This window comes from Aotus nancymaae, unplaced genomic scaffold, assembly GCF_030222135.1.
Source record: "Aotus nancymaae isolate 86718 unplaced genomic scaffold, 86718_ANA_hifiasm-v0.15.2.pri h1tg000014l, whole genome shotgun sequence".
NCBI classification, from domain to species: Eukaryota; Metazoa; Chordata; class Mammalia; order Primates; family Aotidae; genus Aotus; species Aotus nancymaae.
The window spans coordinates 19,659,694-19,685,589 of record NW_026988425.1 but is presented as its reverse complement, the minus strand read 5'-3'; the positions used below and the strand labels follow the sequence as shown (position 1 = coordinate 19,685,589).

Sequence of the window (25,896 nt, the reverse complement as noted above, 5' to 3'; positions counted from 1 at the left end):
CTTAAAGTATTTATGGAGATGTTGAAAATGTATTTTGATGTGAATATTCTTCTAATGCAACATTATTCCATAAATACTTTCTGTTACTGAAATTTAAAAAAAAATCTTCATGTTATGAATGAATGTTCTATACAGACACGTGGATTCAATCACACACACACACACACACACACACACACACACACACACGCATCATCCAAAAGCAAGTTGCAGCTAATATAAGATGGGATCTCAGTAAAAGACTTGAAAACAGAAAGCATAATTCAGTAGGCAATTTGCGGGGAGACGAGCCGTATGAATCCTGTGGGTTTGGAGGGAGATGGTATTTATGACATGTTCTGAATGTAAATTATATAATTATAATATATTTGAGTATTTTAAAAATGGAAGATAGTATAGATAACACTTTATAGGATAGTCATTAGTAATCAAAATTATCCTTCAGGTGAGTTGGCTCTTATGTTCATTTTACAAATGATGTTTAAAATCTGCCGTAAATTAAATGCTTTGGTATGTCATAAAGGCTCTTCTCAAGTCAGCATGAAATGCCTTTCTCAGCTTTATCTCTTGTCTCTTAATAGCATTTGCATGATACTTCAGGCCTAGATACAATGGAATACTGCCTCCTCCTAACTTATGATAACACTTTGTATATCCTTACTTCAACAGAATTTTTCTTTATCCACAGCCCGTTGTTAAAATCCCTGTTACAAGTTTCTCTGAAATTCCTGTTGCAGAATTTGAAGAGACTCCCTCGTTTTTGCATCTTGCACAGCACATTCGCATGCTTGTTCATGTTATACTAATTTCTTCAGGTACATAGATCTCCTACCACTTATGAGATCCTCTAAGTAGGAAGATGTTTGAATTGTTTTTGTAAACTTAGATGTTCAGCCCAGTGAGTACTCAGCATTTGATAAATGATTATTAATGAGTAAATTAGTTGAATGTAAATAGTCTGTCAAACTGCCATTATTAACAGTATTATTAAATACATGAAAATCATAGTCAATAATTAAATAAAAATCATTTCAAAATCTTGATGCCAGAGATAAGATAATGTTACCTGGTGCATTCACATGGCCTTTGCACTATGAAAAAAGTATAGATAATAGATAAGTCCATATTTTATTAAGCCATAAAATATGATTACATTTTAAAACATTTTACAGATTATGAGGAACCTTTCTATCAATATTATCATTTAGATCAAACAATATGCATATACACATATAACACCACAAAGTAAATGTTATTACTTCGTAGATTGGTACAATTGAAGTTGAAGATTATAAAAAGAGAATAAGTGATAATGCAGACTCAACAGATTATACACTTTATTATAATTTAGGATACCAACTTGCCTATCCTGTTTTCAAATAGATTCTACCACCACTATTTTAAAAATATACATTCATATTATAGCCCTAATAGAAAACTCAGGTTGTACGTCATAGGGTTCAGTAAATGCTTGTTTGTAGTACATTTACCATCTCCCATTCTCTGTTTTTCTCCATGTCTCCCTAAAATAAATATTAAATTTATAGATTTATTGAGATTGACTTTAGAGATTTACAGAAAATTTTAATTGTGATGAATATAAGGAATATTATTCATATAGATGAATATAGATATATAATCTATTGACATTTGTTCCTAATTTTATTATTTTGATCAGTAATAATGTTATTGTTGAAGCAACAGTGTACAATGAGAATAATCCCTTTACCTGACAAACAGAATAAATATATACCCTCTGAGTTAACTCATTGTGTCTAATAAATTCTATCTTTCTTCAGTCAGTAACATTCTGGCATAATGATTGACAAATGTAAATCCTGCTGCACTTCAAGGTGTTCTTAGAGTTTTGAGAAAGGTGCAGTACACATTCAGAACCTTACACATTGGCTTACTCAAAAGATACTTTATTTTGCACTCCAGTTCAACAAAACACAATGCTGCTTTTGCAATAGTTTGGTGTCACCATGACAAAAGTAACTTGTAGTAAAGTGCTATTTAATTTATTCATAAATTGTGACGTATTAAACAGGGGAATTTTGTAAACTGATTGGAAAAATAAAATGATATAAGGACTTAAATTCATAAAATACATGCACAAGTGTAAACACAACAAATTCCATAAAGTTCATATCTTGTTCTCAAATGGATCCAGTAGTTGAATTGTTTCTAATGTGAGGTTTTTACAGTTGCATTTACTATTTCTTTCTCTCTTCACCTGAGAGAGTTATACTTCTTACAATTGACAACTAGTATAAACATCTCTCACTAAAAATACTGCAAAAATATTCTCTCGAAGTGTTCTTTCCTCCATGGTTAATCTACCATGCTTGAGAAAGTGAGTAGGCTAGTTATATTGCATGGTAATTAGTTATTACTTTAGCTTCAAGTAAATAGGCTTTGAGTAAGTGTTTGAGTGGTAGCAAATTAGAGCTAACAATTTGCTTTACAATGTCTCTACTCTTGAGAGTTACAAACTCAGTGGCCTAGGATACAGGCAAACAAATGTCTTGGAGGAAACAGACCGCTTGTCAGTATCAGGAATGTGAAGGAGGAGAATAGAGACTGGATAATGCATGCCCAACTATAAGGGTAGCCACTGTTTAATTCAAATGGATTCCTACCTTTGGGCTACAAGGTGTTTGAAAAAGAGCCACTTACAAAACAAAACAAAAAGACTCCTAGTGAAAGAAAATAAATCAACCTATCTATGGCTTGAAATTCTACTCAAAGTACGCAACTGATGTGCACTTCTCCTTCTAGAGAAAATCATCTGTCTAAGTATATACAATTCTCCAGTATTAGTCCTTTTATTAAAGGTGTAACCTATTTTATTCTGCCATTTTTCCATTCTGGTCTTTAAAAACTGTATTCTGTGTTATGGTTGTTGCATAACTTATTCTTGGATAGATAAAATGTCACTGACATTTGCTATTCTGCTCCAAAGCATATGCATGTAAAATTCAATACCTTACTTGAAAGTTTACAAAACAAACCTTCTCTGTCCTAAATGGAAGGAATTATATTGTTGTATTGAGAATAGATCTTGTAAGGTAAATAATCTAGTAACAGAAAGAAGGCATACCACATGACAAATAATCACAATGAGTCAACCTTTAGGGCTTGATCCTCCACAATTAGTGAAATTGATCCTTTCACTAATTCACTGAAGTTATTGCACCAACTGCAGTCACAAGTGAACTTAAGTTTTTGGCAATTTGCTATCATTCTCTGGAACTTAAATGATAGCAAATTGCCAAGCATGTAAACTCACTTGTGACTGCAGCTGGTTTAGTGCAATGTGATATTGGAGGATCAAGCCCTGAAAGTTCGATAGATGGCAGTATTTCCCATAAAGTTAGTAAACATCACAAACCACAACTGGTTTGGATAATTTCTAATGTTAGTGAGAAATAAAATTTCGCTGAAGACATTGACATTGATGTGTTTTTTTTTTAGGGGGATAGCTGTTTTTTATTAGTTTCAGTGGTATGAGTATAAATATAAATTTATATAATATTTTCAGCATTGATACTTTGTTTGAAACAAAAAGGAAAAAAAAAAAAGTTTCTGCCTTGACCTATCAAAATGTGCAGGATTTTTTTAAATTATCAAATAATTAGGGGTTTTCTAGTGTCTTTTGAAAATGATATCTAGGCTATTTTATTATGGTTGCAGGCATATATTTTGAAACGTTTTGAGCATTTCTTTAAAATGCCAGTATGTACTTGATTTTGATAACTGTTCCTAATTACTCTAAAATAAGGTAAATTCTGCAGCTGCATGGTTAGTGTTCTACATATGTAAATTTCATTCAAGTTTATTCCTTGTACCAGTCCAATTTTCTATATCCTTATAGAATTTTTGCTTGTCTGTTATTGAGAGAGATGTTAAAGTCTTCCAAGATGATACTGGATGTTTCTATTTCTCTTTTTTTCCCTCTGTTTAATTTTTCTTAGATGCAGTTTTAAACCATGTGATTGGATGCATACAGATTGAAGGCTTTGATATCTTTCTCTAGTTTTAAGTTGTTTTATTGTGACATGTATCTCTCTAGTTCTAATAATGCTGCATACCTTAAAGTCTAATTTGTTCCCTATAGCTATTCCAGAGTTTTATTTATTTATTTATCTTCATTTCTTTTTGTTATGGTTTGCCTGGTAGTCAGTTTTCTAAAATTTTACTTTCAAACTTTATTGTTCTTAATTTTTTATTCTTAATTTGTAAATGTTTCTTGTGTACACTTAGCTAATATTTTTGCTGTTTTGTTTAAAATGACTTCATAATTTCTCTTGCTTATATTGATTTACTACATTTATAATTACCTTAATTATTGATATAGTTTCTTTTAGGTATATCATTTTCTATTTGTCTAAACTTTTTCTTCTCTTTTTTCTCCTCATAGTCTCTGAATTATTTACTTAATTTCATTTATTTTGATCTCTATTCACTTTTTTAAAATTTTACTTTTTTATACTTTTTTCTATTTAAAAAATTACCGTAGATATTATGATTATTTCATTCTACCTTAAATTATAATTTCATTGCTTGGAAATAGAACAACTTGAAAATTGTTTTATGTCATTCACCCTTTGTTGCTGTTTTTTTTTTTTTCTATTTTTGTCATCTTATGTATTCAGTCCTGTATGAAATTGGCATTATTGCTTTTGCATTAAATAGCAAATAATCATTTTAAAAGTCAATACTAATTTGCCCTTCCTGGTACTATTTATTTCGCCTTAATATTATGTGTTTTCTTCTTGAATTATTGTTTTCTAAAGGAAATTCTAAATTTTCTAAAAACATTTTATCTTCCCATTTTTAAGTCCTAAACAACTGGCAATGAATTTTCTCACCTTTTCTATAATTTTTTCAAGCATTTCTTCAACCTCATTTTCTTACTTCTCTTCCAATAGTTTTCTGAATTATATCAGCTAGGTCTTTCAACTATATAACATTAGTCTATCATTGTCACTGCTGTATAATAATTATTCTTCTACAGTCTTCTTTAACCTGAATATTTTATATTAACCTATGTTCTAGTACACTTAGAACAATCAATTCTTTCTAGAAACAATCCTTTCTTCTGCTGTTTGTTCAGCAATTAAATCTATTAAATCTATTAAGTACACACTTCAACATTGACATTTTTGTTCTCTAATTTGTATTTGGTTTAGTACATACAGATTATTGGTATCGGTTGAAACTCTTCACACTTTTCTTTATTTAAACATATTAACCATACTCATTTCAAAATTTTTAATAGCATTCTAATGGCAAAATCATACCTGGATCATTTTTTTTATTGTTTCCTTCTTAGTTTTAGCCAATACTCATTTTTAATCATGCCTTTGAATTACTGATTGAACACTGCATAAAGGAGCTGCAGAGCTTCATGATTATGCAGAGGACTGAGTTATTTCTTGCAGACATATAGAGTATGGATTACTTAAATCAGTTGGATTCTGTTAGCACTAGCTTATATCATGTCCCTCCTTGCTTCCAGGAAGTAGCTCTTACTCCTGAAAGCTGGGTCCTTCTTCACTCTCCACTGGTCTCAATTTCTGACACCCCAGTACCTCCTGGCTGCTGAAATCTCTGCCAAGCTCTTTTGCCTTCCGGATACACTTTCTCTTGGTTTCTGAGAGTCGCTACACATGTGAAATTAATGGATGTGTCCACAATTACCACAAGCAAAATTACATTTGTTTTTTTTTTCCTCATTTATCTGAGGTTTCTTCTCAGGGCTTTTGTCCTCAATTTCTGAGCCTTTGTGCCAGCTCTGAACTTCAACCTGTCTTCACAAGCTGTACAATTTCTGCTTGGACTCTTTCCCCTAGAACTACATATTTTTAAATGCCCTCAGTATTTTTGCATATAGACTTTGTTTTGTTATGGTTTCTTTCTCTCAAGGATCATATTTCATCCAGGCTTCCCAACATTAATTACTCTTCAATGCTTTGAAACAATCATGTTCTGTATACTGTGCAGCATTTTTTTTTTTTTTTTGAGATGGAGTTTCACTCTTGTTACCCAGGCTCACCACAACCTCCGCCTCCTGGCTTCAAGCAATTCTCCCGCCTCAGCCTCCCGAGTAGCTGGAACTACAGGCGTGGGCCACCATGCCCAGCTAATTTTTGTATTTTTAGTAGAGACGGGGTTTCACCATGTTGACCAGGATGGTCTCAATCTCTTGACCTCGTGATCCACCCGCCTCAGCCTCCCAAAGTGCTGGGATTATAGGCGTGAACCACCGCACCCGGCCTACTGTGCAGCTTTTATAGTTGTTTTATATGGCAGAGTTAGATATACTGCTCTATCATATTCAGATTTGAAAGATCATTCCTCTTAAATTTAAATAGAAACATTATGGAAGATAATTAGATATATTTTATGTCAACTTGATATTTTATGTGGCTAAATTGAAAGGATGAACTCTAAAATAAAGCTGAAATTATTAAATTAACCATAAAATAAGCAATGTTATTATTTCATTTTCATTTAGCCTTCCTAAAGACACCATATTTTTCTTACATCATGATATTTAGTATATAAAGACAATTGATAATTAATTATATATTTATTATATTAAATAAGATACATACATCTGTAGATCTCTTTCTGATGAAGTAACAGGTATAAATAAATAATAGTATTGCATTCTTCTGATTTTAGATTTAAATATTTTGAAATTATATGGAATCGTCTGTTTAGAAACCTACTAGATATGACATTTCCATATTATGGTTTGTTTTTAATCTATGTGGTTGTGTACTATAACAAAGTTATAGATTAATTCCTTTTTCTTTACATAATATGTTGTTTAGGTAGGTATGTTTATGGTAATAAGCATATATTTCTTGGAAATGATTTGATTCTTATAGTTAGGCATTACAAATCAATTTCTACATCTTCACAGAATGTTTAGAAAGGGGACTGATTTTCAATTAAAATTTCAAATAGTCTGTCTTCAAGCTTTTTAATGTTATCTATGATTAAGAGTGACAGGAAAAAAAAGTGTTCCACTATAGTAATACTTGGAAAAAAAATTCTATAGAATAATCAGCTTTCCTGTAGTGCATGTTAACACATAGTAACAGAATGTATTTGGTTAAGCATTTTTAAAGATATTTCAGAGAACAGTAAACATTCTAATAGAGGAAAATTGCCCTTTTAATGTGTGACATTCAAATGGCAGTAGTCAATATTCAATGTAAGTCTCTTAAATGCAGGAAAATGCCAGAATGCTTGTGTGAGTGTGTGTGTACTTGTGTTTTAATTTAAAATGAGCATTTTCAGCACAAACTGTATTTGCATAAACATTTAACGTGGAGATTATAAAAACTCTCTGATTAATTTTATCAAGAAAGACAAACTCTGTAAGTCAGACATCATAGTTTATTACCACTCATATGGCAATCAATTTTCCCTGAGAAGCATCTCACTTTCTCATTTAAATAAAATAAAATAGTAAATAGTTCTAACAAATTTAATGATAAAATTTATTACAGTTTTTGTAGGATAGGGCCTAGAGGTAATCATAGGGAATGACTTATTCAAGCAACTGACAAAATTACTGAAGTAAAGACACAAGGTCTTTTAAAAAGCAACTAGAATCAATGCTGTCCTGGAAAAAAAGAAAATGTATATTAAAAGGGACAAGCTTCAATGAAACAAATGCCCTTTTATTATCTTCATCATGTCTTCCTTCCCTAAATGTACTTCACATAATCATTAATATTTTAGGATGCAGTCTAAGAAATTATGTGAAAGGGTCACCTATGGCATATGAACTTATGGTACATCCACATACAAGTCTATTACACAGTGAGATCTGTATTCCTAAACTGTGTAAAATTATGTAATCTGAAAACAAGAATAAATTATTCTAATACTACTTGAAGAACTTAAAAGGGAAAAGAAACTTCTAGAATGAACTAGAATATAACTTAGAAGTTATTCACATATTTGAAATACAAAAAAACATTTTATTAATATACCATAAACAATGTGGTACCTAAAGTTGAAAAATGCACAATGCCCTACCTCATATCTCAAAAAGACTAAGCCTCACACACTGAAAAGCTGAGTAAAACTGGCATTTTGAAGACAATTATATATTTTTGTAGTAATATTATATTCCACTGTTTTATACTGTTGGGCAGATTCTCATCATCATAAATTCCTAGCATTTGTTGTATCTCTTCTTAATTTTTCTCATTCTGAAGAACAGCTCAAGTACTAGTTGTTCTCATTTTGATTTTATTTATTTATTTGTTTGTTTGTTTGTTTATTTTGGGAATGGAGTCTCCAATATAAATAAGTAAGTCTCCACTGCACTCCTAGAGTGCAGTGGCACGATCTCGGCTCACTGCAACCTCTGCCTTCCAGCTTCAAGTGATTCTCCTGCTTTAACCTCCTAAGTTGCTTGGACTACAGGCCCACGCCGCCATGCCTGGCTGATTTTTTGTAGACTTGGAGTTTCGCCATGTTGTCCAGATTGGTCTAGAAATTCTATGCTCAGGCAATACTCCCGCCTTAGCCTCCCAAAGTTCTAGGATTACAGGTGTCAGTCACTGCGCCCGGCCTGATATTATTTTTTGTAGTTAAAAAATATATACAATAAAATTTACCCTTTAAACAATTCTATTGTGTACATTTAAGTAACACTATATATATTCATATTGTTGTGCAACTAACAATACCATTCATCTACAGAACTCTTTTCCGTCTTGCAAAAGTAATACTTTTTACCATTAAACATTACTTTTCCATTTTTCCTCTCTTGAATCAACTTTCTGTCTCTACTAATTTTACTTTTTTAGGTACTTTATATAAGTGGAATCATGCAATGTTTGTCTTTCTGCGCTTAGCTTACTTCAATAAACATAATGTTTCAAGATTCAGCAAGGCTATATCATGTATCAAATTTTAACTTCTTTCATAATGATAATTAATATTTTATTTTATGTGTATACTGTATTTTATCAATTCCTCTGTTGCTGGATGTTGCTGGATTCTACCTTTTGGCTATCATAAATGATGTGGCTGTGAATATGGGTGTACAAATATCTCTTTAAGGCATCACTTTCAATGCTTTTGAGTATATATTCAGAAGTGGAATTGCTGGATCATATGATAATTTTAGGTTTCATTTTTTTTTTAGAAGCCTCCATGCTATTTTCCATAATGACTGTACCATTTAACTGCTCCACCAACAGGGAAAAAGGGTTCTAATTTCTCCATGTCTTCTCCAACCTAGTCATTGTCTTCTTTTTTTATGTATTTTTATTTGGAGAGATGCCTATTCCAGTTCTTTGCCCATTTAAAAGATTGGATTGTGTGTGTGTGTTTTGTGGTATTGACATGTAATAGTCTGCATTTATTTATGTCTTTAATATCTTTCCACAACATTTTGTCATTGTCAGTGCACACATTGTTTTATTCCTATTTTATCATTTTTATGCTATTATAAGTAGAATTGCTTTATTTTCTTTTGAAATTATTCATTATCTTGTAACTTTGCTGAATTACTTTATTAGGTCTAAAAGTTTGTATGTGTTTGTATGTGGAAGTGAGTGGGTATTTGTGTAATCCCTGAGGCTTTCTGAATATAAGATCATGTCATCTGTGAACAGAAATAATTGTATTACTTTCTTCTCAATTTGGATGCTTTTAATTTCTTTTTCTTGCCTTCTAACTCTGGCTAGGATTTCCAGTATTATGTTAAATAAAAGTTCAAAAGTTGACATTCTGTTTTGTTCCTGATTTTATAATAAATGCCTTTAGTCTTTTATTTTTTTAATGATATTTGTCATAGGATTTTAATATACAGCTTTTATTATGTTGAGGAAGTTTTCTTTATTTATAGTTCTATTTTATGTTTTTTTAATCATAATATGGTATTGAATTTTGTCAATTGCTTTTTCTATAGAATTGATATGACCTTGTGTTTTTTTGTTGTTTATTCTGTTAATGGAAATGAAAATTAATTGATATTCATATGTTGAACTCAACTTGCATTCCAGGAAAAAAATATCTCAATTGCTCATGGTATACATTCCTTTGATATTATGCCCAATTCAGTTTACTAGTATTTTGTTAATAATTTTTGCATTCATATTCATAAGGAATATTGGTTTTCAATTCAATTGAAATTTAATTTCAATTGGTTCAATTTTAATTGAAGTTCAATTTTAATTCAATTTCAATTGGTTTTCTATTCTTTTAGTGTGTTTGTCTGCCTTTGGCTTCAGGGGAATGCTGGCTTTATCAAATAAATTAGGTAATTTTCCTTCTTTTTTTATTTTTTGGAGGATTTTGAGAATTGGCCTTAATTCTTCTTTAAATGGTCAGCAGAATTAAACCAGTAAAGCCATCTATTGCAGGGCTTTTCTTTCTTGGGAAGTTTTTGATTGCTTATTGACTCTCCTTACTAGTAGTATGTCTATTCAGAATTTCCATTTCTTCCTAATTTTGTCATGGTAAGTCATATTTATAAGAATATATTCATTATCTATAGATTATCTAATTGGTTGGTATTTAATTGATTACAAGATTTCCTTATAAAATCCTTTTATTTCTGTAAAATCAGGGTAGTGTTTCTACTTTCTTCCCTATTGTAATTAATTGAGACTCCTCTTTGTCTTTCTTAGTCAATCAACTTTGTTGATCTTGTCCTAGAGAGAACAAATCTTGGAACTAGCTTGTCACCTCCTGCCAACCAAAATCTCCTTGCCCTGGGAAGGGAGTGGAGCAAGAGCAAGTCTAAACACTACAGATGCTTAATGCCTGAATTCATATTTTTCTTAGTTGGGGATTTTCTTGGTTTCTGTACACATTTGAATGTTTCCAAGAGCTTTTATAAGTTTATTTCACCTAGTTTTAAGTCACTTTTGATATTTCCATGAAGCCCTTGTTCTCTCATGGGAACATCAAAAAGCAACTTAAAACTAGTTGACCTAAACTTATAGAAAGCTCTGGGACATATTCAAATGTGTACAGGCTTGGAACTTTGTAATTTGCCATTTTCCTAATGTAAGTCACATCTTTATGTTTTAGGAATTTAAATCATAAGTGGTACCAATACATTTAATTTTTTCCAGATAAAAAAGGCTTCTACCTTAAAAATAATAATATAAGACATTAAAAATACTACATATCCTATAGTACATAGTAGTATAATAGATGTTTCATTCAAGAAAAAATTTTCTCCCCATGCACTTTCTATTTTTTCCATGAAAGTATCTAATAATTGCCAAGAATGAACAGGACTTCATGAAAACTACTTTTCGTATTTTCAAGAAAAGGACAGGAAAATAAATTCAAGTGTATAAATTATTGATATTTTACTATTAAAATAATTAGATATTTAGTATGAAAAAAATTTAATTTGGATGAGTGAATAGAAACCACCCTTAGTGACCTGAAACATTGACTTTAGTATTTTAGAGAACAGCTGTCTCAGTAGATTTAAGTTAGCTTAAGAAATTAACTGGTACCAGCTGAAAAACTCTAGAGCTTACTTTTTCTCACAAAATAGCCTCTACACTTCAGGAGCTCCCCTGTTGCATGGCTAAAATAGATGTTCCAGTGCTCACTGTCTCTCTCACCCTGAAAACATGGAGAACATTACGGGAATTGGATTCCTTTCTATTAAGGCTCTGTATGTTTTTAGTTACCCTTTACTGCTATGTAAATCAAATTAAATATCCTTACATACCTGATGACTATTAAAATAATAACTGGGGGTGTTCTTTTCTCACTTGTGTACATGATGACCAAAATATATACTGTGAGTGTACCAGATCAGCACAATAAAGAAATATGAATATCTTTATATTCATAAAAGCAAAACATCATGTAAAGCAGCAAAATATCTGTTTTACTTAGTAAATACTTAAAAATAATTCTTGCATTTTGAAAGTATTTGTTAAATGGCTTAAATTTTTAGAAAAAAGACACATAATCCATATATAACAGACATTGTTTACATCAATTACTTCATGACGTCAACTAGGTTCATGATCCATGTCTTTAACATTATATAATCTTAAGATATGTATGAATATGTTGTATCTATTATATATCTTTGTGTGTGTATATATATTTATGTATATGTATTTATATACCTAAATTTATATTATATACATATATTTATATATAATTATATACATATGTAAATTTATATTACATACATATATTTATATACATAAATGTATATACACACAGATATGTAATAGATACATAAATATATATATTTATGTATAAATATATATTTATATACATACATATAAATGCATACATATATACATAAATATATATATTACATAGATACACAATATATACAGTATATGCATATATTAATATATATGCATTAATATGTGTATGCTTTTATATGTATATACATACATATATCTATTATATGTCGATTATATATCTTTGTGTGTATTAATATATATACCTATATAATATGTATCTATTATATATTTATGTATATCATATGTATTTATATACACACATATAAATACATATGTATATATTATTTATATATTATATATCATATATATTAGTATATATAATTATATATAGTATATATTATTATATACTATATTATATAAATATTATATATAAATATATATTATTTCACATACATGTATGTATTTATATGTATATACATGCATATATTTATATACATACACACATATATGGAAATTATATCTGAAAGTTTAAAGTTATCTTTTATTGTAGAATACTAACTATGCTATTACTGCAATCACAGAGCAATGAACATTATCAATTAAGTCATATAATTTTTTAATAAAATCCTTTTGGTGATAAAACAATGTTGCCTTTTTTCTATTTTGTTTTTTTCCAAGTTTTCATTAATAGTCACATATTAGTGTATAGTTATAAATAACCCTTTGTTTTAAATACAAATTTGGCATTTTATTTGCAAATTTTAGTAACTCTGTGATGTTGGATAACCAAATTCTAAAGGTTATATTATCATTACTATTTCTATTTTCTTATATAACTAGAGTTATTTAGAATTAACACATCTCTTCATTATGAGATGTTATTTGCTACAGTCAACTTGAGTAATTTTTACTAAACATAATTATTTATCAGTTGTAAGTTTCATAGACATAAACAATTTTAGAGAAGTGAGGTGAGAATTTAATATTGATGTCAAATTGATATTTGAAAAATAAAATTATCAATTTTTTTCTTGTTTTTTATTTATTTTCAATAGAGTTTATGTCAGCAAATGGGGGTCTTATAAGAAGTTTAATCTTCATATTTGGTTCATTCAGTTTCCTATGTCCTTATTTTATTGTAAACTTTAAACAATTGATTCTTCTTTTATTGGCCTACATTTTAAATTTTCCAAACAGTTTCAAATTACTTTTCATAAAAAATTACATAAGATAGTAGGTGCCCAGCATAAAGTTGGAGATGACCAACAATTGAACATTTTAGCAGAAACTCAGGATATGGCAGAGGTGAATATTCATTTGGGAGCCATAAATTTATATGTTGATGGTGAAACCACAGGGACAAATGTTCCTTTCTAGAGTGTGTATATAAGGAATAGAAATGAGGTACTAAGTTATGGACAATACTGTCTTTTAAGAAAAAAGTGAAAAATAAGTCTGTAATGGAACTGAGATGTTAGAAAAGTGGTGATACAACCAGGGAAGGGCTGTGTTCTAAAGCTCCAGGGAGAGCCTTTTTATAACGTAGCTTACGTAAATTCTGCATGTGCATAAGGAGATATGTAAATTAAAATTCATTTGAATGTTTCCAAATTAGAAAAACATACAGTTGGCTAACTTGTAGCATATTATTAAATGCTACATTGTAATTAATGAACTAGAACTATATGCATCATCTTAGATATATCTTAAAATTATGATTTTGAGTAAAAAATACAAAAGAATGATAAATATAAACTTAAATCTAAGTAACTATGCTATCTAAACATATATTTGTGGAAATATATTACATTAATATTTTTAAGATATGTAGGGAGATAATAATGGCTCTGGGAGGATGAGCAGAGAACTTGATATCAAAAGGCCCACTTAAAAGTATCACCTGTGCCTTCAATAATATATTACATTATAAAATGAGACCTGAATCAAATACAACAAAACATTAAGATTTGATGGCATATATGTGTGTTTCATTACATTTTTTATTTTTTTATTTTTTTTTCTGTTAGAAATATATCAAAGTGTAAAGTCATAGGAAGAGAAATAATCAGCAATGACGGTTTAATGAATCAGGTTTTGTTTGATTATTTTGGTTTTTAATTTCTCTCAACATAAATCGCAGCACCCCAGGATGACAAGAACAAAAAAAGAATCCATTTGAATTAGCAAATCACTGGCAACTACTGAAGAGGTTTGTATAGTTTATCTATGGCTGTGTTGCAAATCATTCCAATTTGGTAGATTAAAACAACTGGCATTTATCATTTCACAATTTCTGTAGGTTAGGAATCTAGCTATGGTTTAGATGAGTGCCTTTAGTTCATGCTGATGAGATTGCAGTGTAGAAGTCAGCGGGGGCTGAGGTCTTGCCCAGAGGCTTACGTCGTTGGAGGTGGAGCTGGTTTCTGCTCCCAGCTTACTCACTTGGCTTTTGGCCAGCATCAGTCATTTGTTCTATGGGCTACTTCACAGGACTGCAACAAAACGTGACAGACAGCTTGACCCTGAGTGAGTAATACAAGAGGGAATGAGAAAGTGTTCCCATGAAAGAAGCACAGTCTTTTTATAACCTAACCTTGTAAGAGACATCTGATTACTTTTGCTGAACCTACTTTATCATAAGTGAACTACTATATCTAGCCAACATTCAAGAGGAAATAACTCAAGGACATAAACAGCAGAAGGCATGGATAAAATGGGTTATCTTGCAGGCTATCTACTAAAAGTTAACTCATAATTTACAAATTATAATTCTAAACTCAATGGAGAGTGCATAAAATATTAATCTGAATGTACTCTATTTTGTTTAATGGGACATAGTGATTGGGGAAGTTACTATTCTTCCAATTGTTAAAATGTGTCAAGAATTATCATGTTTTTTTCTATAAACATCATCTTTCTGTACCAGAAATCTGTTTCCTATTTTGAGAATTAGCTGAAATATTTTCTGGCCGTGAGTCAAAGATTTGAGTGGTTGTTATCAGGGACTAGGGAAGGAGAATGAGGAGTTGATAATCAACAAATACAAAATTGTTGTTATGCAAAATGAATAAGTCCTGTAGTTCTGCTGAAAAACATTGTATCTGTAAGTAGCAATGCTGTGTTGTGTAGAAATTTGTTTATAGGAGAGATCTCACGTTAAAGTGTTCTTACCACAATAACAATGAAAAATTATATTTTCAACGTTCACTCCATTAGACTTCTGTTTTCAGTATCATACCACTAATGACAAATGATTGGCTCACTAAAATTATTTTGATAGAGGTTGTGCATTCATTAGGTGTATAGTCTAACTATATCCTTGTATAGTATTGAGTCACTATTAATTTAATCTTGGTAGAAATTATTTTATCAAATTACATTTTAATTCAGGATTCCTGGGCTTCTGTCATTTATAATGTTTTGAACTTTCTATAATAAATTGCTTTAATAAGATTTTTTTTAACTTGTCAATAAAACAGTTATTTAAAACATGTTTTATTATGCTTCTTAATATATATTTTGTAAGTATTATAGAGACAGTTTCATTTGACATTTAATATCAGGGAAAACTTTGGAAAAATGATATTTGTACATATTAGACAATGAGAATATAATATTAACAATGCTTTCACATTGTTGGTACGGTGTCAAAATTAATGTTAATTCACAAATGCTGTTTTATTTTCTATAGCCGTCTGCTTTCTCATACTTTAACTCTGTAATAAGTTTTAAAAATATTAATAACTTTATGTTATTTATAATGCTATTATGAAGCCACTTCAAATCCTTTTCAGAAGCTGATAGGGAATTTATGGTAAAGAAATATAAACATACATTCACTTTCTCTGACATGACTATATATCTCAATATACTTATCTTGATAAAAATAATTGTATTAACAAATAGGCTACGGCATTTTCTCTTGTTTTTCTGTTGAATTCCACATTTCCACGCTTTTCCTTTTCACACTTTTATATTTGAATTTCACATGCTACAATGGGGGAAGTATACATTGGGATTACACTAATACTTGACTAATTCAGTTTTAGTTCAATATAAGAATGAAAACTTGACCTCTCCTCTAATTGCCTGTACTTTAAGGGTTTAGAGCTAATATTTCATAGTCAAATATACACATTCTTTTCATGAAAAGTATTTTACGCATCTTTTAAAGTTTACATAAATCTAGTATTTCCTAACTAAATAGTAAACTTCTAAAATCTTAAAAAAAATCCATTTGATGCATTACCTAATATAATGTTCATTTGACTATGTGCTCTAAATATTTATTGTCTTTTTCTTGTAAGATTATTTTATGAACATTTTATTTAAACACATTTAAAATGAAATGTCTTCCAGAACACTATCAGCTCTATGTTCCTGAGTCAGCTCAAGTTGGTTCAGCTGTTGGGAAAATCAAGGCAAATGATGCAGACACTGGCTCAAATGCTGACATGACATACTCCATCATAAATGGTGATGGTATGGGGATATTCTCCATCTCCACTGACAAAGAGACCAGAGAAGGAATCCTTTCTTTAAAGAAGGTAAAAAGAATGTACATTTTGTAATTCGGGCAACTCATTTACATTTTCCTAAATGGAAATTTGGCAGAGATATGAATAATCCATGCTGTCAGGCCATGGATTTTGATAAAATATTGTCACTTTGCAATATAATTACATTTTAATTATTGTTTTGTCTGACTGCTTAGATCTTTTCATCAGAAAATATATTTTGCAAAGATGGGAAGGTCTGATGGATCTACACCAACATTGTGTCCCTCTGTCTTTGTTTTGTGTCTGCTCTGTTCTTCCTGAAATTTCCCAATGTTAACAGTCAAGAATTAAATAAAAGTAATTTCAATGAAGTGCAAAGAATCAAAATATCATCATAATAAATCTATAGTGATTCTGTTAGAGACACAGCCTGAGATATTTTATTCTAATGTGCTATTGTAGGTCTTGAAGTGAGTCTGTTTATCTATCTATCTCTCTGGCATCTATCCATCCATCCATCTATCTAATCTATCAATCTGTCTATCCATCTGTCTAATTACCTACTTGTATACATGAACTTTTCTATTTGGATTGTATGAAATCTCATTAATTCTTCTTCTAGTAATTACAATTTTATGTTGATTTAAAATTGACGGTTAACTTGTCTGTTGAATACTACCAGAGGGAAGTTCTAAGAATAACTTGGTTTTAAACACTTAAAGAACAATAATCACCACTTATGTATTAAAATATCAATGTCTTCACCTAAAATATTTTCTCATTGTAAATTTTTTTCTCAGATTGTCAAACCTAGGTTAAGGTCATAATGAAAATAGACAATTTGTGTATCTTTATTTAACAAACATGTATTTTGAATTCCTTCAATGTGTCAATTGCTATGTTCCATATTAGCTATGCAAAGAATAAAAGGGATAAGTCTGGAGCAAAGGCAGACTTAGCCCCTACATGCATACAGCTTCTAATCTATGGATGTGGACAGACAGTAATCAAATATCACATACATTCCTAGATCAATAATATCTTTCCTATGAAGAAAAATTATATAGTGCTACAGGGGAAAAATCTAGAATATTTAATCCTTTCTGGTATTCAGCAATAGCTAAATAGAGAATTGAAAGAAGCCTAGGAGTGGGTTGAGTATAGAATGTAAGGATGGCTACTCAGGAAGACAGAAAATGTACTAAGTGCCTGAGATGAGTGAAACACGGTACATTTAAGGGATCAAAATAGTATGACTGAATCCAGAGTAGAGAGAATGAGGATTGTAGTCAGTGGGTACAAGAGCACACAAGGCCTTCTTAAATTTTGTCAAATGGAAAGCCATTGAAGAGATGTAAGAAGTGACTACATCTAGTTTGATATCAAGATTTCTGATTGCTGAATTAAGCAACAAATGCCAAGGCTGTGTGTTAACTCATCACTGCATTCCCAACATCTAACATTTTTTCTGACACAGAGTTGGCATTCAATATATATTAGAATAATTAATGGATGAGGAAATGTTTACAAAGGTGAGAAGAGGATTGCCTGCTTTTCATTTTACAGGTGGATTCTCGACTTAAAAGAATTCAGGTAAACTGGATTAATTCTTTCTATCAAGATTAATCCCGAAAACTAGGGAACACTTCTTTTAGAAACCAAGCAGAAAAACAAAGGCAATATAGTCTTGGAGGAAATCTTTAAATAATAGGAGAGAATTTTGGCATTGAATATTCCCGAGGGATGCTGTTAGGAGGTAGCTAGTCATCAAAAAAATGAACTGTTCTAGAGATTTAAAACAATTTTGGATTATGAACTTTCATTGGATTTGGCTAAAGGAAGTACAGGATTGACTGGGGGGTTTTCATTAGCAGATTTCAGTTTACCATTGTCACCAATATCATCAAAATAATAGTAGCAGCAACAGGAGTGGTAAGGAAGGACAAGTTTGGCTTGTGCCAGTTTTCAAGAAGAATGCTTTCAGCTTTTGCCCATTCAGTATGATATTGACTCTGGGTTTGTCATATTTGACTTTTATTATTTTGAGGTATGTTCCTTCCATACCTAGTTTATAGAGAGTTTTTAACATGAAAGAATTTTGAAATTTATCAAAAGCTTTTTCTGCATCTATTGAGATAATCATGTGTTTTTGTATTTGGTTCTGTTTTGTGATGAATCACATTTATTGATGTGCATATGTTGAACAAAACTTGCATCCAAGGGATAAAGCCTACTTGATCATGGTGGATAAGCTTTTGATGTGCTGCTGGATTTGGTTTGCTAGTATTTTGTTGAGGATTTTTGCATGAATATTTATCAAGGATATTGGCCTGAAGTGTTTTTTGTTGTTGTTGTTGTGTCTCTGCCAGATTTTGGTATCAGAATGTTGCTTGTCTTACTTATAGAATGAGTTAGGGTGGAGTCCCTTTCTTTATTTTTATTTATTTATTTTTTTTAATTCTTTCCGTAGGAATGGTACCAGCTGTCATTTTAGCTCTGGGAGAATTCAGTTGTGAGTCTTTCTGGTCCAGAGCTTTTATGGTTGATAGGCTATTTATTACTACCTCTATTTCAGAACTCATTATTGGCATATTCAGGGATTCAATTTCTTTCTGATTCAGTCTTGGGAGGGTGTATATATCTATGAATTCATCCGCTTCCTTTAGATTTTCTAGTTTATGTGCATAGAGGTGTTTATAATATTCTCTGATGGTTGTTTGTGTTTCTGTGGCGTCAGTGGCAATATCCCTATCATTTCTGAGTGCACTTACTTGAATCTTCTCTCTTTTCTTTCTTATTAGTCAAGCTAACAGTCTATCTATTTTATTAATTATTTAAAAAAAAAACAGTTCTTGGATTTGCTGATTTTTGAGGGGTTTTTTTGGTGCCTCTATCTCCTTCAGTTCAGCTCTGAGATTGGTTATTTATTATCTTCTGCTAGCTTTGCAGTTTGTTTGCTCTTGGTTCTCTAATTATTTTAGTTATGATGTTGGGTTGTTAACTTGAGATCTTTCTAGGTTTTTGATATGGGCATTTGATGCTATAAATTTCCCTCTTAACACTGCTTTAGCTGCATCTCAGAGATTCTGGTACATTGCATCCTTGTTCTCATTAATTTAAAATAACTCTTTGATTTATGCTTTAATTTCATTATCACTCAAAAACCGTTCAGGAACAAGTTGTTCAAATTCCATGTCGTTGTGTGATTTTGAGTGAATTTCCCAATCTTGAGTTCACATTTGATTGCATTGTGGTCTGTGGGACTGTTATAATTTCAGTTCCTTTGCATTTTCTGAGGAGTGCTTTACTTCTGATTATTTGATCAATTTTAGAGTAAGTGCCATGTGTCAATGAGGAGAATGTATATTCTGCTGTCTTGGGTTGGAGAGTTCTGTAGATACCTATCAGGTCTTCTACAGCCAGAGCTGAGTTCAAGTCCTAAATGTCTGTATTAATTTTCTGTCTTGATGATCTGTCTCATATAGTCAGTGAGATTTTAAAGTCTCCCACTATTATTGTGTGGGAGTCAAAGTCTCTCTGGTGGTCTCTAAAAACTTGCTCTATGAATCTGGGTGCGCCTGTATTGGGTCCATATATATTCAGGGCAGCTACTTCTTGTTGAATTGAACCCTTTACCATTATGTAATGCTCTTTTTTGTCTTTTTCAATCTTTGTTGGTTTAAAGTCTGTTTTGTCAGAAACTATGTTTGTAACCTCTCCTTTTTTGTTTTCAATTTGCTTGGTAAATTTTTCTTCATCCCTTATGGGCCTATGAGTATCTTTGCACATGAGGTGGGTCTTTTGAAAACGGCACACCAATGGGTCTTCACTCTTTATCTAGCTTGCCACTCTGTGTAGTTTTATTGGGGAATTTAGCCTATTTACATTTAAAGTTAGTATTGTTATGAGTGGATTTGATCTAGTCGTCATGATGCTAACCGGTTATTTTGCAGAGTTGTTTATATGGTTGTTTCATACTGTCACTGGTCTGTGTACTTCAGTGTGTTTTTTTAGGCTGATAACAATTTTTTTCCTTTCCATATTTAGTACTTCCTTCAGGAGTTCTTGCAAGGCAGGTCTTGTGGTTATGAATTCCCTCAGCATTTATTTGTCTGAAAAGATCTTATTTCTCCTTCACTTATGAAGCTTCTCTCCAGGGCAGTCAAGCAAGAGAAAAAAAGTAAAGGCTATTCAGATAGGAAGAGAGGAAATCAAATTTTCTTTGTTTGTAGATGATGTAACCCTGTATCTGGAAAACTTCCTCATCTCAGCCTAAAAACTTCTTAAGCTGATAAGCAAAGTCTCAGGATACAACATCGATATGAGAAAATCACTAGCATTCCTATACACCAACAACAGTCAAGACTAAAACAAATCACAAATGAACTCTCATTCACAGTTACCACAAAAAGAATAAAATACCTAGCAATACATCTAACAAGAGAAGTGAAGGACCTATTCAAGGAGAACTAAAAGCCACTGCTCAAAGAAATCAGAGGTGACAGAAATAAATTAAAAAACATTCTATACTCATGGATAGGTAGAATCAATATCGTGAAAATGGCCATACTGCCCAAAGCAATCTATAGATTCACTGCTATTTCCATGAAACTACCATTAGCATTCTTCACACAATTAGAAAAAATAAAATAAAATTTATATGGAAGCAAAAAGAGTCTGAATAGCCAAGGCAATCCTGAAGAAAAAGAACAAAGCTGGAGGCATTATGCTATCTGACTTCCAACTATACTACAGTGGTACTGTAACCAAAACAACATGGTACTGGTACAAAAAAAAAAAAAAAAAAAAAAAAGAGACACACAGACGAATGGAAAACAACATACCCCAGATATAAGACCATATGACTACCACCATCTAATCTTTAACAAACCTGATAAAAACAAGCAATGGAAGTAAATGCCTATTTAATAAATGGCACTGTGAGAACTGGCTAGCCATATGCAGAAAGCTGAAACTGACTCCCTTCCTTATACTATATACAAAAGTCAACTCAAGACGGATTAAAGACTTAAATGTAAAACCCAAAACTATAAAAACTCTAGAAGAAAACCTAAGCAATACCTTTCAGAACATAGACACAGGCAAAGATATCACGACAAAGAAGCCTAAAGCAATTGCAACAAAAGCAAAAATTGACAAACATGATCTGTTAGGTTGGTGCAGAATTAATTGTTGGTTTTGACATTGCTTTTAGTGGCAAAATCACAATTACTTTTGCACCAACCTAATAATTATACTAAATACCTTCTGCACAGCAAAGGAAACTGTCAACAAGTTAAACAGACAACCTACAGAATGGGACGAAATTTTTGTAATCCATGCACCTGACAAAGCTCTAATGTCTAGCACCTATAAGGATTTTAAATATATTTTCAAGAAAAAAACCAAACAACCTCATTAAAAAGTGGGCAAAGGACATGAACATACAGACACTTCTCAAAAGAAGACAGTTATGCAGCGAAAAAACATGAAAAAAGCTCAACATCACTGATCATTAAGGAAATGCAAATCTAAACCATAATGTGATACCATCTCACATCAGTCAGAATGGCTTTTATTAAAAAGAAAATCAGCAGCAAACTGATAGCTTTCCCAGCTGGAATTTCTGACTGTGCTGAATCCACAGGGGGCATTTCACCCATATTTTGGTCTTCTGCCTCTTGCTCAATGTAGAGTCATGTTGTTAAAAAAAATTCAAAAAATGACAGATGCTGATGAGGTTGTAGAGAAAAAGGAATGCTTTTACCCTGTTGGTGGGACTGTAAATTAGTTCAACCATTCTGGAAGACGATGTGGCAATTTCTCAAAGACCTAGAAGCAGAAATACCATTTGATCCAACAATCTCATTACTGGGTTTATGCCCAAAGGAATATAATTCGTTCTATTAAAAAGACACATACATGTCTATTGCAGCACTATTCACAAGAGTAACGACATGGAATCAACCTAAATGCCCATCAATAATAGACTAGATAAAGATAATGTGGTGCATATACACCATGCAATACTATGCCACAATAAAAAGGAAGGAAATAGTGTCCTTTATAGGGACATAGATAGAACTGAAGGCCATTATTTAGGCAAACTAACGCAGGAACAGTAAACCAAATACCATGTGTTTTGACTTTTAGGTGCGAGCTAAATGATGAGAATACATGGACACATGAGGGAAATAACACACTGGGGCCTGTAGGAGTTGAGGGTGGAAGAAGGGAGAGGATCAGGAAGAATAGCTAACAGATGCCAGGCTTAATACCTGGGTGATGGGATGATCTGTGTAGCAAACCACTGTGGCACAAGTTTACTTATGTAACAAACCTGCATATCCAGCACATGTGCCCGTGAACTTAAAGTAAAAGTTGGAAATACAAAATAAAATAAAAATGCCTTTAAGAAGAAAAAAAAATAGTAGCAGCAACTAATATTTGTTAGAGTATCGCCCCTGTATCAAGACAGATTTTAAGCATATTTGCAATGTCTTTATTGAGTTAATATACCCATGATTGTCCTTTTAATTCTTACTGTGACATTTTGAGAGAGTGTTATTATCCCTACTTTGTAGCTCAAGAAACTGAATCACAAAGAGGTAAAAGTAATGCCCCAGTAGACAGTCGACAGAAAACTGAACTTGTGTGTCTGTCTTCAGATTCTGAACACTTGTTCATGTTGTATATTCAGATGGAAGATATATGATTATTCTTTGCTACAATGGAGAGAGAAACTAATTATAATGTGGTGGAGAGAGAATAGGAAGCAAAAATATGGGAGGAAAAAATAGAAACACACTGTCTTCTTGGGGAAGGTTAGTACCTATGTGGTGGAGCAAGATTATAAAGCAAATAAACAAGAACATAATAAAATAAATGTTTTAAGGTGGGAGACAAGAGTGTTTCTATACACAGGGATAAAAGGCTCAATAGAGACAAGACATCAAGGATACTGAAGAGAGGATAATTTTAAAAGATGCATTGTGGGTAGAGATGGGCCTCAACAGAATCTGAATGACAGGTGCAAGGAAACAACCTAGGGATAGTATGCCTCCTCTGAGATGACCATAGGAAAGGAGGTAGAAGCAAATGACTGTGGGTAAGTTTGCAATGTTAGTAAGGATGTGTGTGGGTGCATTGGTGGTGTTCTGTGTATTAATTCCTATTGTCTTTATAAAATAGAAAACAGTTTCATATTTGCAAAGAGTGAAAGTAATTTGATTTTGAAAGTAGTTGATACTCATACTTAAGATTGTGGTTTGATTACACACATAATCTGAAGTATGCGAATCACTTGCAGAATTCAGGACAATAGGCATATCTTACCACCTTACATGACTGCATTTAATTAGAGGTCTGAAACACAAAGGTAAAATTACATATGTTTATGTGTGTGCACATATTTAATAAATTTAATATTAATAGTTCATTCTATTTGGTGCATATACACACAATGCATACTTTTGAGATCAGAATTGTTTCAATTCTGTAAACGGTAAGTGATGATGTACTAAAAGTATTCCTGACATTTAATGATTTCAAATTGTATTTCACTTTTTTCCTCGAAAAAAATTTTTTTTTTTGAGATGAAGTCTCGCTCTATCACCCAGACTGGAGTGCAGTAGTGCAATCTCAGCTCACTACCACCTTCCCCCCAGGTGCTCAAGTGATTCTCCCACTTCAGTATCCCTAGTAGCTGGGACCACATGTGAGCACCCACATGCCTGGTTATTTTTTCTCTCTTTTTAAAATTTTTAGTAGAGATGGGGTCTCGCCATGTTACCCATGCTGGTCTCTGACTCCTGAGCCTTAATGATCCACCAGCCTTGGCCTCCCAAAGTGCTGGGATTACAGGTGTGAGCCACTGCACCCAGCCTCCCCTGAACATATTTTTTAATGTAGTCTAGATTTCCTCTGAGGCATGTACATGTTGCATTCATGCAATTTTTTGATCCTTCTGATTAGGATTATCAACCTCAGAGTTATTTCATTGCTGTATGTTTTAAAGTATAAATAATTGCAATTTGAATAACCTATATACCTCAGTGGATTTTAACCCTCAAGAGATACTCATTCAGATGGCAGAAAAAGGATAAAACAGTTCTTAAAAACCTATTCCTTATTTAATCTCTAAGGCAGTTCACTGTAGCCAGCCAGGCAAAACAGCTAATCTCCTCACAGATAAAAATCAGCACTGCTCTATAAATCTGCCAGCAGGACCGTCTGCACATTCCTGTCTATATCATTCCTTCATCAGAAAATTGCCAAGTTGAATTCACTGGTGCATGGTGTGGTACATTGTAAATACACTTTGATAACTTCCATTCGTTGTTTAATGAAACCTGACTGGGTGGAAAGGGGAAAAAAGATAAGGATGAATGCAAGTGGATGTACTCCTTCATCTGACATAAACCTCTGTAGCTAGGGATGTGCTTCTCCTTAGCAGTCTTTCTCAAAGTCTCTTCTTATATGGTTCCTATTTGCACACTTTACAGAAGTGGATCCAAATATTATGTTTTCTTTAAGTGTCTAGTTTTATTTGGCTTCCTGATTTTCAGCAAATACTCCTTGTATTGTCAATTTCTCCTAGCTAATTCAGCTGCATATACAATGCAAATTAATTTAAGCCAAAAATTTTTAAGCTTGTCCTTCAAGTCAATAAAGGGTGCTGGAAGATATAACCTTCACTGTAAAATGAAATATAAATCTTACTATTGTCATTTAGGAGATCTATGACATTATCTCAACTCTTTGAAGCTTCAGTTTTCTTGTTTAAGCACTTTACAAGGTGATTACGGAAAACATAAAATGAGGTAAAAATTGTGCTCTAAGCTGTGTCTGGCTAATAATTACTACTACCTCAATAATGACCACTATCTAGTACTACCTCAATAGCTTCTTTTTCCTTGCCTTCTTTTCTTCCTATTTTTGTACCAGTTTTTAATTATACTTTCAGACCAATCCATATGATTATTTTGCTGCCATCTTTATTTTATGTTATTTGATTAACTGGAAGCAAGCTAAGAATGAAATACCTTGTGTACATTGCAATACATACTGTCTTCTGTATGTACACAGACTGTGTAAAAAACTGTATTTATGTTTCTTGGCAATCAACTTCCCCTTCCTGCTTCTTCAGGAGAAAAAATTGCTTTAAGTTTATAATAAAT

At 31.9% G+C, this 25,896-nt stretch overlaps 1 protein-coding gene across 13 annotated transcripts in view; it reads left to right on the top strand.

Annotated features, from left to right (window-relative positions):
* Nucleotides 1–25,896, top strand: part of CDH18 (cadherin 18) — a 1,109,085-nt gene that overhangs the window by 970,333 nt on the left and 112,856 nt on the right. For all 13 annotated transcript variants that reach the window (XM_064375899.1, XM_064375898.1, XM_064375888.1 and 10 more), the window contains one exon: nt 16,578–16,765. In XM_064375899.1, coding sequence (XP_064231969.1) covers nt 16,578–16,765 — 188 coding nt within the window. The remainder of the gene's footprint in view (nt 1–16,577; nt 16,766–25,896) is intronic.